We start from the raw sequence: 13504 nt of genomic DNA on the forward strand, positions 1-13504 counted from the left end.
ACATGAGCTTCTATTGCGCCGTATTAGAAAATGCAGGAAGCCAAACAAAGGATGGGACAGGGAAATGACTTGCAGTTCAATTATAACCTTTAAGTTCAGAAGTTCCTGTGCAGATCACTCTGCATGGTAGCCGCATTTTATGCAACAGTTGTTTTCTATTTGGGGAAGTTCTGTGGTGTTTCTGTTTCCTGTCACATGATGATTTGGCTGCTGACTTTATAGAACTACCAGGAATGGCTATGTTTTGAGTGATGGCTGAATGGTAATGTTGCCTCTCCAAAGAAGATCTTGTTCAGTATTTGCAAACGCTCATAGGAATAGTTTCGGAACATGGAGCAAGGAACTGAAGACATACTTGATGCAGAATCAGGTGGGTCGGACATTTACTACCTTGAACTGAAACTTTAAGTAATGCAATACTGATATCAGACAGTAAACGGGCTGTTTTCAAAGTGTATGGTTTCTCTAATACATTTAGCACAATCATAATTGAATCTCAATTGGCTTTACATTTTTTTAAAAAGGTAATTTCATAAAAGCCACGGGTTTTACTTTATTAGAATAGAATATTGAATTCCATTATTATGTTTTATCACACTCGACTTCTCTCGAACGTAGTCACCAGCAACTTACTGACTACAACTACTCCTTGTACTTGACAGCCCAAAGTGTGAGCAAGCCACATAGCTGGCATTGTATTGACAAATTTTCTACAGTTTTTCTGCCTCTGTTTTCTGTGGTTACTATCTATTTTTTTTCCCACAGAGAAAATGATGAGAAAACTGGTTCTCAAGTACTTCTCTTCATTTATTCAAGGAATGTGGGTTTCATAGGCTGAGCCAATATTTAAACACCCTCCCTTAATTTCTCTTGAGAAAATGGCAGTGACCTGCCTTCTTGAAGGATTACAGTGCTTCATACGGGGTTATACCCACAATGCTGACAGAGAAGGAGATCCCAGGATTTTGACCCAGCAATGATGAAGGAACTTAGTGGCCACTTTATTAGTTACACCTGTGTATCTGCTCATGAAAGCAAATATGTAATCAGCCAATTATGTGGCAGCAACTCAATGCACAAAAGCATCCAGACATTGGTCAAGAGGTTCGGTTGTTGTTCAAACCAGATATCAGAATGAGGAAGACATGTGATCTAAGTTACTTTGACCATGGAATGATAGTTGGTGCCAGATGGAGTGGTTTGAGTATCTCAGAAACTGCTAATCTCCTGAGATTTTCACGCACACAGACAGTTTACAGAGAATGGTGTAGAAGAGCATCGTTGAGCATACAACACATTGAACTTTGAAGTGGATGGGCTACAGAGAGCAGTAGAAGAGCACAGGCATATACTCAGCATCCTCTTTATTAGGTTCAGAAGGTACCTAATAAAGTGGTCGTTGAATGTATTTCCAAGTCAGGATGATGTGTGGCCTTGGAGGGCAATGCAGATTGTGCTGTTACTATGATCTTGCTGCCCTTCTTAGTATTTCTCTTAAACTTTATTACTTTGTTATTTAAAATACTTTACCTAAACAACACTCAAAAATTGTAAAATAATGCAATTACATATTGGAAGGTGGATGAAAGAGGTCAAAAGTGAGTTGTATTACAGACATAATATTTTAGTGGTCAGGATTATTGAACTAAAGGAATGATTCAAGTTCCTCTATGGCAGCTATGGAATTTAAATGTAAGAAGTTAAAAATCAGGAATGAAAACAAATGTCCTTTTAAATGACCTGCCAAACCATTCATTTCAGGGCAAATAGGCATGGGCAATCAGTGCTGGTGCCCCCCATCGTCTGTAATATGAACAATTTGGTCTCAAAGTCAAGAATGCGAATGTGTGGGCTAATTGGACTGAGTAACACTGTGATGAAGTGAAGACTTTGTCACACATAGAGGCAACGCTAGGTTACAGATTTGTGGAGGTTGGGGGAAGTGGTTTGTGTTCCAAGAAAATGGTTCATGTCAGAACTTTTCTTAATATGAAGCTACACCCCTGTGTCATCTGCCTGTGTGTCAAGGAATGCAAGGTGAAAGATATTCTTTCTTTCTTTTCCTTTTTTGAGATAAATTTAGTAAGAGTGAGTTTTCATTTGGTATCCCAGATCTTTTTGGTAGTGATTTGTGGATTTTTAAAGGGTAAATTTCCATTATCCGAAGTGGCATAACCCTGGGGTCACTTGTATCTAGAACAAATAAAAAATAGCTTATCTCTTTTTGTCAAAACATAAGAAAGCCGACTTTTCCTCCTTAGGGTAGAATATTTGGAAGGTGATGTTTTGGGATTAAGCCTGTCTCCAACCACTCTGCTCCATGGACTACAGGTGGTGTTGATTTGACGTTGAGTTGAGAAGGAAGAGACAGTGATGCAAATTGGGCGGCACGGTAGTGTGGCGGTTAGAACATCGCTTTACAGAGCCAGCTGTAATACTGAGGTTCAATTGTAGCTGCTATCTGTAGTGAGTTTGTACACTCACTCTGAGACTGAATGCTCCGATTTCCTCCCACTTTCTAAAGACATACTGTGATGGTTACTAAGTTGTGGATATGCTTTGTTGACTCCAGAAGCGTAACAACACTTGCGAGTGGCCCTGAGCTCATCTTGAACTGTGTTGGTCTTTGATGCAAATCATGCATTTCACTGTCTGTCTTGATGCACACATGACAAATGAAGCTAATCTTTAATGTTTAACTTTAATCTTTTCTATCAGCCACACTGAGTGATGGAACTCACCACTGATCCTAAATAAAGTCACCCACAAGGTTCTAAATATCTGTTCAATGGATTTCACCTTTTCTGGCATGAATTGTATTCTGATGTCAGTTACAGGAGATTTCTGACATATAGTAATCATGATATGAAGGTGGCCTAAAAGCCAGTCAATATGAAGAATCCTCATAGAAAACAAATCAAGAACAAATAATCTTAATTTAAAGTTAACTTTTTAAAGAGTTTTTAAAGAATTTAAATATTTAAATTAACACCAGTAGCACACATAAAAATTGTTGGTGAATGCAGCAGGCCAGGCAGCATCTCTAGGAAGAGGTACAGTCGATGTTTCGGGCCGAGACCCTTCGTCAGGACTAACTGAAAGAAGAGGTAGTAAGAGATTTGAAAGTGGGACAGGGAGGGGGAGATCTAAAATGATAGGAGAAGACAGGAGGGGGAAGGATGGAGCTAAGAGCTGGAAAGTTGATTGGCAAAAGGGATATGGGAGGATCATGGGACAGGGGGCCTAGGGAGAAAGAAAGGGGGAGGGGAGAAGCCCAGAGGATGGGCAAGGGGTATAGTGAGAGGGGTCATAGGGAGAAAAAGGAGAGAGAGAGAGAGAGAAATAAACAAACAAACAAATAAATAAATAACAGATGGGGTATGAAGGGGAGGTGGGGCATTAACGGAAGTTAGAGAAGTCAATGTTCATGCCATCAGATTAGAGGCTACCCAGGCAGAATATAAGGTGTTGTTCCTCCAGTCTGAGTGTGGCTTCATCTTGACAGTAGAGGAGGCCGTGGATTGACATATCAGAATGTGAATGGGACGTGGAATTAAAATGTGTGGCCACTGGGAGATCCTGTTTTCTATGGCGGACAAAGCGTACACCAGTCCTTGATATGGAAGGTTTATCGTATGAGGAGCTTTTGATGGTTTTTGGCCTGTACTCACTGGAAGTCAGAACAAGTGGGGATTTCATTAAACCTATCAAGTGTTGAAAGGCTTCGATAGAGTGGATGTGGAGAGTTTGCTTTCCATGTTGGGGGAGTCTGAGACTGAGAACACAGCCTCAGAATAGAGGAGCAAGTTTAGTATGGAGATGAGGAGGAATTTCTTTTCCCAGAGAGTGGTGAATCTGTGGAATTTGTTGCCACAGGTGGCTGTGGAGGCCAACTCACTGGGTATGCGTACTTAAGGCAGAGGTTGATAGATTCTCAATTAGTCAGGGCATGACGGGATACGGGGAGAAGGCAGGAGATTAGGGCTGAGAGGGAAATGGATCAGCCATGATGAAATGGCGGAGCAGACTCGATGAGCCAAATGGCTTAATTCTGCTCCCATGTCTCATGATCTTAATGCTTTGGCATGGACTAGATGGGCTGAAGGGCCTGTTTCAATACTGTAGTGTTCTATGACACTATAATGCTAGAGTCAATCCAAACAATTTTCGGATCATGGCATTATAAGATTGACATCTTCATGAAAATGATTCCAGGTTTGAACAGCTTGTCATATGAAGAGCATTTGATGGGTATGGGCTTGTATTCACCGGAATTCAGAAGAATGAAGGTGACTTCATTGAAACCTATCGAATGGTGAAAGGCCTCAATAGATTGGATGTGGTGAAGATGTTTCCTATGGTGGGAAAGCCTAAGAGAAGGGGACACAGCCTCAGAATAGAGAGGTGTCCTTTTAGAATGGAGATGAGGAGGAATTTCTTTAGCCCAAGAATGGTGAATCTGTGGAATTTGTTGCTACAGGCACCTGTGGAGGACAAGTCTGTATGTATATCTAAGGCAGAGCTTGGTAGATTCTTGAATGGTCAGGCATGAAGGGATATAGGCAGAAGGCAGGAGACTGAGGCTGTGAGGAAAAATGGATCAGACTCAATGGGCTAAATGGCCCAATTCTGCTCCTAAACCATATGGTTTTAAAATAAAAATTGAATCATCCATAACAAAACTTTGCACTAATTAGTTTAAGATAGTTTTGAGTTGTGAAATAGTTATCCTAAGGGAGTAAAGCTTTATATGTAACATTAATTCTTTATGGCCAGTCATTTGTTAAGAATAATTGTGGGTTACTGTCTAAGTAAAATGCCTCATTCAACTTGGTTTCATTGAGGATTTTTAAGAGAAAATAGTGCATTCATTATTATAGTTCTTGACAAGTTGGTGATTGCAAATGATTACCATTTGCAAGACTTCAACAGACTATCTTGTTTAGAAGAAGGCTTCCATCCACAGCAACCTCAGGATGTCTGAGTTTTATACATTTTGATTTCAGTTTCATTGTATAATTATTTTGAACACCATTGTTATAGTCACAAATTGTCAACCATAAATTATTAACAGTTTCAGATGTTGACCACAACTTCCAGATTCCCTGCAGCACATGGCTTGGATAATATATTATGTCTGGGAGCCAAAGTGTCAGGGGACTGAAGTTTGATGCTTTGATAAAAACAGGAAATGTTGAAAATACCCAGGCAATCAGTCTGCATCTGTGGTATGAGGAACAGAGTTAACATTTTAAGTCCATGACACTTCTTTAGAACGCTTTAGAAAAGGTCAATAAATTGACATGTTAACTCTATTCTTGTCTCCACTGATGCTCCTTGATCTGCTGAGCATTTTCATCATTATCTGTTTTCATTTCAGATTTCTAACATTTGCAGTTTTATTTTTTTTAATAAGGGATTGGTACTTACTTGAGCTACAGCTGAACACCAAACATCTCTGTATTCACTGACCAGTATGTGTTAGTTCTTACGTTTAAATCTCTTGATGGTCTTACCTCTCTCTACCTCTGTAACTGCCTCCAAGATTCAGGTATACTTCCATTCAATGTTTCCATCCTTGACAGCCAAGACATCAGCTGTGTTTGTCCTAAACTGGTAAATTCCCCTCTCTACTACCCTCTTTTCTTAATGGCATGTTAAGATTTGAATAATAATGGTCCTGTAGAATGCCTTGGAAAATTTTAAAATGACCAATTGTTGGTCATTTTTTTGTTGAATACAATATATACAATATATAGCAGTGAACGATAACTAATGAAGCAGGCTCCATGCAATGATTAACTTCCAATTAATCACTGACTCCAATATATATTTGTAACTTTATTAGGTACCTCCTGTATGTTTGTGATCTTCCGAGGCTGTAGCATTTGATGTGTTGTGTGCTCAGAGATGCTCTCCTACACATGCATGCAGAAACACGCATTCAGCTGTGGTAACACTTGGTTATGTGACCTAGTGTCACCTACCTGTCAGCTTGAACCAATTTGGTCATTCTCCTCTGACCTTTCTCATTAACAAAACACTTGTCCACAGAACTGATACTCACTGGACGTTTTTTTTTGTTTTTCACGTCATTCTCTCTAAACTCTGGAGACTGAGTGTGAAAATCCCAGGAGACTAGCAGGTTTTGAGATACTCAAACCACTCTGCCACAGTCAAAGTCACTGATATCACAATTCTTTCCCATTCTGATGTTTGGTCTGAACAACAACAGCACCTCTTGACCATGCCTGCATGCTTTTATGTTTTGAGTTGCTGCCACATGATTGGCTGATTAAATATATGCATTAACGAGAAGGTATACAGATGTATTTAATAAAGTGGGTACTGAGTGTAGATTTTCTGATCTGCACAAATAATGACTGAGCATTTTTTTTGTTTTAAAGTGACAAAGTAGTTGATAGTTATTGTGATACGTGTAAAACTGAGACAGCTACGTTGACACACATGTTTTGGTCTTGTTCTATACTGGAACAGTTCTGGAAATCAGTTTTTTTTCGACAATTTCTAAAGCACTTAAAATTAATTTACAATCTAACAAATTAACTGTGCTTTTTGGAATAATTAATTAATTAATTAAAGGCATCTGTTAGTCTTGCGAGACTATGGATCTGCACCTGGAAAGCCTTCACTCTCCAGGGCGCAGGCCTGGGCAAGGTTGTATGGAAGACCAGCAGTTGCCCATGCTGTAAGTCTCCCCTCTCCACGACACCAATGTTGTCCAACGGAAGGGCATTAGGACCCATACAGCTTGGCACCAGTGTCGTCGCAAAGCAATGAGTGATTAAGTGCCTTGCTCAAGGACACAACACGTTGCCTCAGCTGGGGCGCAAACTCACAACCTTCAGGTCGCTAGTCCAATGCCTTAACCACCTGGCCGCAAAATATCCGTGGTATCTCTGTGTCTGACCAACATGTCATTGCATTTGTTACATTGATAGCTAGGAGGGCCATTTTGTTGAAGTGGAAGGATACATCAGCTCCCACTTTGTCACAATGGTTCTCTCAAGTGATGCTGTGTCTTAGTCTGGGGAAAATTAGAAGTTGAACCTTTGAACCTATATTTGATTTTGAGAAAAGATGGGGTTCATTTGCTCGTTATTATCATTTGAGTTAATTGATAGATTTCCTCCACGATATAATTGTAAATTTTTGGTACTTTTTTTTTTCTTGCTGGCGGTTTGATGTTTATCTTTGGAAGCTTTTTGTATGACGCATGGCTCCAGGGTTGAACACCTAATGGGGTTTTTTCCCCACCTTTTCCTGCTTAATAGGGTTTTTTTATTATCACCAAAAAATTTTTCAATCTTTAAAATAATAATTTTTTTCTTGAGAGTAAGTAAGTGTTGCTTACTTCGATGTACTCGTGTTAATTTTGGACAATAATAATAAAAGATTTGAAAAGAACAACAAAGTGACAAAGTATTAACCAGATGGTTACTTGATAAGTGAATATGTGAATATCCAGCATCTGCAGGTTTTCTCTTGTCAGTGAATATGTGTTTGCCTTTTTCCTAACAGATGGGAACTCTTCATTGAATATTTCCAATCAATCCTACTGTGAAACCAGCATCTACCAGCAACTTCCAAGTAACCAATCAGTGAAAAGAAGATCAAAATCTGTGACTTCCCAAGATAAACGTCGGTCCTCCATTGAGAACTCAACTGAGCTTTCAACTTCCGAATTCACATATGATGAGGAGGATCTACTTGTGGATTGTAAGCAAGCTCTGAGAGAACTTCCTTTCACAATGGCAAAGAGAAAGAAAGAGAGGTTAGTTCTAAAGTTCAAAGTTCAAAGTAAATTTATTATCAAAGGATATATATGTCACCATATACAACCCTAAGATTTAATTCTTGCGGGAATACTCAATAAATCCAATAATGAATGATGGCACTAACTGGGCATACAAGCTGGGTAAATACAAAAAGAAAGAAGAAATTATAAATAAATAAGTAAATAAATAAATACATACATAAATATCGAGAAAATGAGATGAAGAGTCTTTGAAACTGAGTCCTTAGATTGTCGGAACATTTCAGTGATGCTGCAAGTAAAGTTGACTGAAGTTTCCCCTTTGGTTCGAAAGCCTGGTGGTTGAAGGGCAATAACTGTCCATGAACCTGGTGCTGTGAGTCCTGAGGCCTTCATAGTTTCTTCCTGATAGCAGCAGTGAGGAGAGAGAAAGAATTGGGTACCTGATGCTGAATGCTACTTTCCTGCCACAGTGCTGCATGTAGATGTCCTCAGTGGTGGGGAGGGCTTGACCTACGATGGACTGAGATGTATCCACTACTTTTTTTTCTATTCAAGGGCCTCGGTGTTTCCATGCCAGGCTGTGATTCAGCCACCCCATATACTCTCCACTACACATCTAAGCAGGTTTGTCAAAGTTTTAGATGTCATACCAAATCTTTGCAAATTCCTAAGGAAGAAGAGGCGCTGTCGTGCCTTCTTCATAATCACATTAACGTGTTGGGACCAGGACAGGTCCTTTGAAATGATAACACAGAGGAATTTAAAGTTGCGGACCAACTCCACCACTGATCCCCCAGTGAGGACTGGCTCATGGACCTACGGTTTCCTCCTCCTGAAGAAGTCAAAAATCATCTCCTAGGTCTTGCTGATCTTGAGTAAGAGGTTGTTGTTGTGGCAGGATTTGAATCACCTCCTTACCCCATGGGACAGTAGTCCTACCTCATTGGACAAGTAATGATTATATTTATAGTTAATCAACTTGGTGAAAGATAGCCAGCTGTACTGCATTGTTGTTTATGCAACTCAATTTCATTTGGGTACTATTTCTCAGTTTACTTCACCTTCTTAGCTAACTGATTTAAGGAATATGGTTGTCAATTGGTATTATTGACTGCTCTTGAGATACCATCTTCAACCACTGTAGTCCTTGCAGTGAAGATGCTCCTATACTGCTGTTTGGTAGAGGGCTCCTGGGGTTAGACCAGTGAGGTCAGAATCTGTGTTTAGAACCACTGGTGTTAGAACCTGGGGTTAGAACCAGTCAGGTCGGACCTGGGTTTCGAACCAGTGAGGTCAGAAACTGGGTCTAGGACTGTTGATGTTAGGACTTGGGGTTAGAACTCGTGAGGTCCGAACCTGGGTTTAGGACTATGATGTTAGAACCTGGGTTCAGAACCAGTGAGGTTAGAACCTGGGTTTAGAATCATTGAAATCAAAACCTAGAGTTAGAAACTGTGAGTCAGAGGCTGAATTTGGAGGTGGTGGCAGTCTGATGAGTTTGCTGTCTTTGTCGTTCGAGATGTAACAGATTTCACTTTAGGGAAGTGCTGTTGGAGAAGCTTTGGTGAGTTACTGCAGTGCATTTTGTATCCGTAACTGTAAATTTTGTACTCCAAGCAGGCACAGTGCTCTGAAAACAATGGGAGTGAATATTTAGGGTGATGGGTGATGGGTGAGGTTCTGGCAGGAACTGAGCTTCTTGCGTGTTGTGGAGCAACACTCATCCAAGCAAGCGGAGTGAATTCCATCACACTCCTGGCATAAAGCAGTACAGCACGCGTACAGGCCCTTTGGACCATCTAGTCCATGCTGTCCGTGATGCACACCAAAACTATTAGGTCCTGCATTCCTCTAAGTCCCATCCTTCCACATACCTGTCCATCTCCTTCTTAACTGATACTATTGTATCTGCCTTAACCACCTTCTCTGGTAGCTTATTCCGTATACTCATCACCTTCTGTGTGGAAAAAGTTGCCCCTCAAGTCCCTATTAAATTCTTCCCCTCTCCCCCTAAACCCATGCCCATCTTGTCTATGATCCTCATAATTTCAAACATTCCATGCAAAGGCCCCTCATTCCCCTACGCTCCAACGAACAAAGACCTTTCCTGGCCAATCTCTCCCGGTGACCCAGGCCCTCTAGTCCAAGCACCAACCTCCTAAATATTTTCAGCAGTCACTCCAGTTTAACCACACCTTTCCCATGACAGGGTGACTGAAACAGGATACTCCAAGTGCAGCCTCACTAGTGACTTATACAACTGCAACATAGTTCAGTACTCAATGCCCTGTCATGCCTTGTAGATACTAGAAACACTTTGCAGTGACATGCCATTTAGCACATATTACCGTGCACCTAGCCTGTAACTGTGCTCACAGTCATAGTATGATTGTGGTTGATTCAATTATATTTCCAGTTAATGATGACTCTTCCTGGGTGTTGATGGTGGGAGGCTCAGTCTTCAAAATTTTCAGGATTATTCCAAAGATTTTAGCGCATGTGCTGCCATCAACTGATCCATCAGCACTTGAATGCCTTGGCTCCCAAATTGTCCATCCACTCTAATTATCCATGATCTCTGCTCTTAGTAAATTCCCACTACAGTTTTTCTTCAGCAGTCCCCTGTCATGGCCAATTGAGGCTGGTATGTGAAATGATATGACCTGTGCTTCAGGACAATGGAGAGAACGTGATTAGCATAATGGGGGTATTATTTCATGCCGAGACAATTAGTGGATGAGTGGGGAGATGATTGATTTGTTGAGATTGGGAGTTAGTCAGGAAGATAAATACTGAAAGGACAGTTGTTTTAAGTTCCACTGTGCTTAAATGTAAATCTATGTATGTAAAATAAAATTTGTAGGGCATTGCATTTATTCAGATATGCTCCTACATAATATCTCTGGCAACATTAAACTGGAACACAGTTATTCCACTAATAGACTTGATCATTTTATCTGTAAGCCTTAACCATAAGTTTTTAGTACTACAAATCTGCAAACATATGGCTCAGATTATTAATGGAATCTAAACGATATCATTTATTATCATGTCTGAGGTCCCCGATGATTTTTGTACTGAGGTAAATAACTTGCTGGGTGTAGGAGTGGAGTTACGTCTCTACCAAAGGAGGTACAAGGCACATCTTCCCCCTGCTAGCCTACGGATGTAGTACCTGCTTAGCTTCCCCCTGCCTCCCACCCCCTGCTCAGGGTCACATGAAGTCATGGGAGCAGGTAGTGCATATCACAATTCCTGGTTATGCAACCACTGATGCCAGGAAGACCATTTCTGAAGAGTATTGGTAATGGCTAGGGTCACCCATTTTGTAAAGATGCTGCCCAGAAGAAGACGATGGCAAACCACTTCTGTAGAAAAATTTGCCAAGAACAATCATAGTTATAAGACCATGATCCTCCACGTCGTACGACACGACACATGATGATGATGATGAAATAACGTGTATCCTTTCAAGGAAGGAGTGTGTGTAATCCTTTATCACAGAAATCTGATCTGTTTATCACTCTTGTTTACAGACTCGTAACCATGGTATGAAGTTTTGCTCTGGTTCAGACATGCAGATAATCAAGTAAACAAATCCTTTTTTTCCTTCCTGACTATTTCAGGATCACTGTCTGTGCCTGTTTCAGAAAACATTTTAACCTTCTTTTAACACTTAAAACCACAGATTGAAAATATTGATTGGAAAAATGTATTGAATTAACTTCTTTTAGTAACTAACAACTCTCAAGTATGCTTTTGGATTGGACTATATAATTGTTATTTTCCTTGTAGTTTAATTTCATACGCTTGCTTGTATTTTTATATAATTACCTATATACGTGAAATTATTCAGTGTATTCTTTAGTAGCTGCAGTTTCCTTGTATCTTTCTGGAAACTTCTTCATTTCAGTGGGTATCGAATTACTAGAATAGTGGCTATCTTGTTGATTAATTTAATCAATAGAATTTGGATGGAATTTGTGCAATTAACAGTCTGATATAAGAGGGCCAAACTTTGTTGGTTTGTTCTCCCTTGTCTTCGTTCTTCTCCCCGCCATTAGGTTCTCTTTGCTCTTTGCTGTCTTCTTTCCCTTCATTTCCTTTGTTCTCCTAACGCTTAATAAAATGATCATAAGTAACAAGTTTTATACCATGTTCTTGACTTCTAAAGAACTTTGGATCACAAAAGCCTCAGGATCCAACAATGCCTTAGCAATGCCTTCATTTTTGGGCTGTAAGTAGTTCATAATAATCTCTGGTAAAGAGTCCCCTACAATAAATGAGGGCTTCAGATCACATTTTTCCTTTCCAGGCTTGATTAAAGATGAATCTGTAGCAATCAATCTCATTATTTCAGTCCTGATGAACTGTGTTGGCCTGAAGTGTCAACTATTTATTCCTCTCTATAGATACTGCCTGACTTTGCTGAGCTCCTCCGGCACTTTGTGTGTTTTAATCTCATTATTTGTTCTAAGAATTGATCTTTTGCTTTTCGCTCAGGAAAAAGAGAACATGTGTCTCAGAGGTTCTCAGCAGTTGGGAAATATGGAAGCAAAACCAGCTGAAATCACTGAGGAGGCTACAGGAGGAAGTGAGAAACACCATATCCTGGTTAGAATTGTGGAAGAGGTCACTGAAAGAAATAGAAGGTATTAGTGACTTCTTCTATGCGGAATTGCATTCTTAGCACAGTCAGGAACAAAGTGTCAGAAGCTGGAAATGGAGTTTCAGTATGTATCACATGAGAGGAAATAATTTAGAAAATCGATCATTACTGCAACTCAGTCCCAGTATCTGAATATAGCTGTTAGAAGGGAGCACTATTTTTAAAGCATTCTTGTGCAATTGGTTTTTAAATATTTTGTTAATGCAGAGAATAATGGACAACCCTTGTTATCTGTTATTGAACACATGATGAGGTTCAGATGAATTGTAGGATGAACTTAGTTATTAAGGGATGTCTGCAAAGTTTTATTGAGAATGTTAGTTGATTAATGAAGAGAATAATATATATCAGGAAATTGTTCATAAAAATAAAGGAATGAATTATGAAAATAATTGTCATTTATCCATTAATACTAAGCACCTTTAGTGACCTTTGCATTCAATAATCAAGGAAGTAGCTTCCTAAGTGTATCAACTGTTGGGCCCAACACATGAAGGCAAACAAGATTGATCTTAGAAATAAATTTAAAGCAGCTGCTTTGCAACCAGAAAAATACAAAATGACAGCTGCTGGAAATCTTATCTAAAAATAGACGATACAGGCAATTCTTACCAGATCAGGTAGTACCTGTGGAGTAAAGCTTCAATTCGATGATCTGAAATATTATTGTGCATAATTACAAAGTTGAAATGTAATTATACTTTTCTCTATGGAAATGCTGCATGTCTAGCTTTCTCTGTCTTTATTGCTGAGAAATGAGCATGGAGGACTCGATTCCAGTGGAACTAACTGGGAAATGCCAGCAACTTTGCATGGAACAGTTGGCACATAACATGAATACCATCAAATGTGGGACTCCCAAGAGAATGTGGAGGCCCTGATCTTGTTGGCTGACTCTACCAGGAATTATCTGCTGCACCTGAAGTTCAACAAGGAAGCAGAAGTCTGTTTCAGTTCCTCAACATTTACACAAGGAATCTGCTCATGGCTCTTTCCCACTAACGCACTGGATTTAGTTTAATGTTGCAATGTTTAACGTGTTTAAGCTTTTTGTC

General features: G+C 39.8%; 1 protein-coding gene across 4 annotated transcripts in view; it reads left to right on the forward strand.

The window, feature by feature from the left end:
• Positions 1–208: 208 nt before the first annotated feature.
• LOC140187099 (transmembrane channel-like protein 7) overlaps positions 209–13504 on the forward strand; it is a 54176-nt gene continuing 40880 nt past the window's right edge. For 2 of the 4 annotated variants that reach the window (XM_072242047.1, XM_072242050.1), the window contains exons 1-4: positions 209–370; positions 7543–7795; positions 8336–8404; positions 12284–12432. In XM_072242047.1, the coding sequence (XP_072098148.1) occupies positions 331–370; positions 7543–7795; positions 8336–8404; positions 12284–12432 (511 nt within the window). In that variant the 5' untranslated portion in view covers positions 209–330. Of the gene's footprint in view, positions 371–7542; positions 7796–8335; positions 8405–11316; positions 11370–12283; positions 12433–13504 lie in introns of those variants that run through there. The other 2 variants (XM_072242048.1, XM_072242049.1) reach the window with 2 other exon arrangements.

This window comes from Mobula birostris, chromosome 24, assembly GCF_030028105.1.
Source record: "Mobula birostris isolate sMobBir1 chromosome 24, sMobBir1.hap1, whole genome shotgun sequence".
NCBI classification, from domain to species: domain Eukaryota; kingdom Metazoa; phylum Chordata; class Chondrichthyes; order Myliobatiformes; family Myliobatidae; genus Mobula; species Mobula birostris.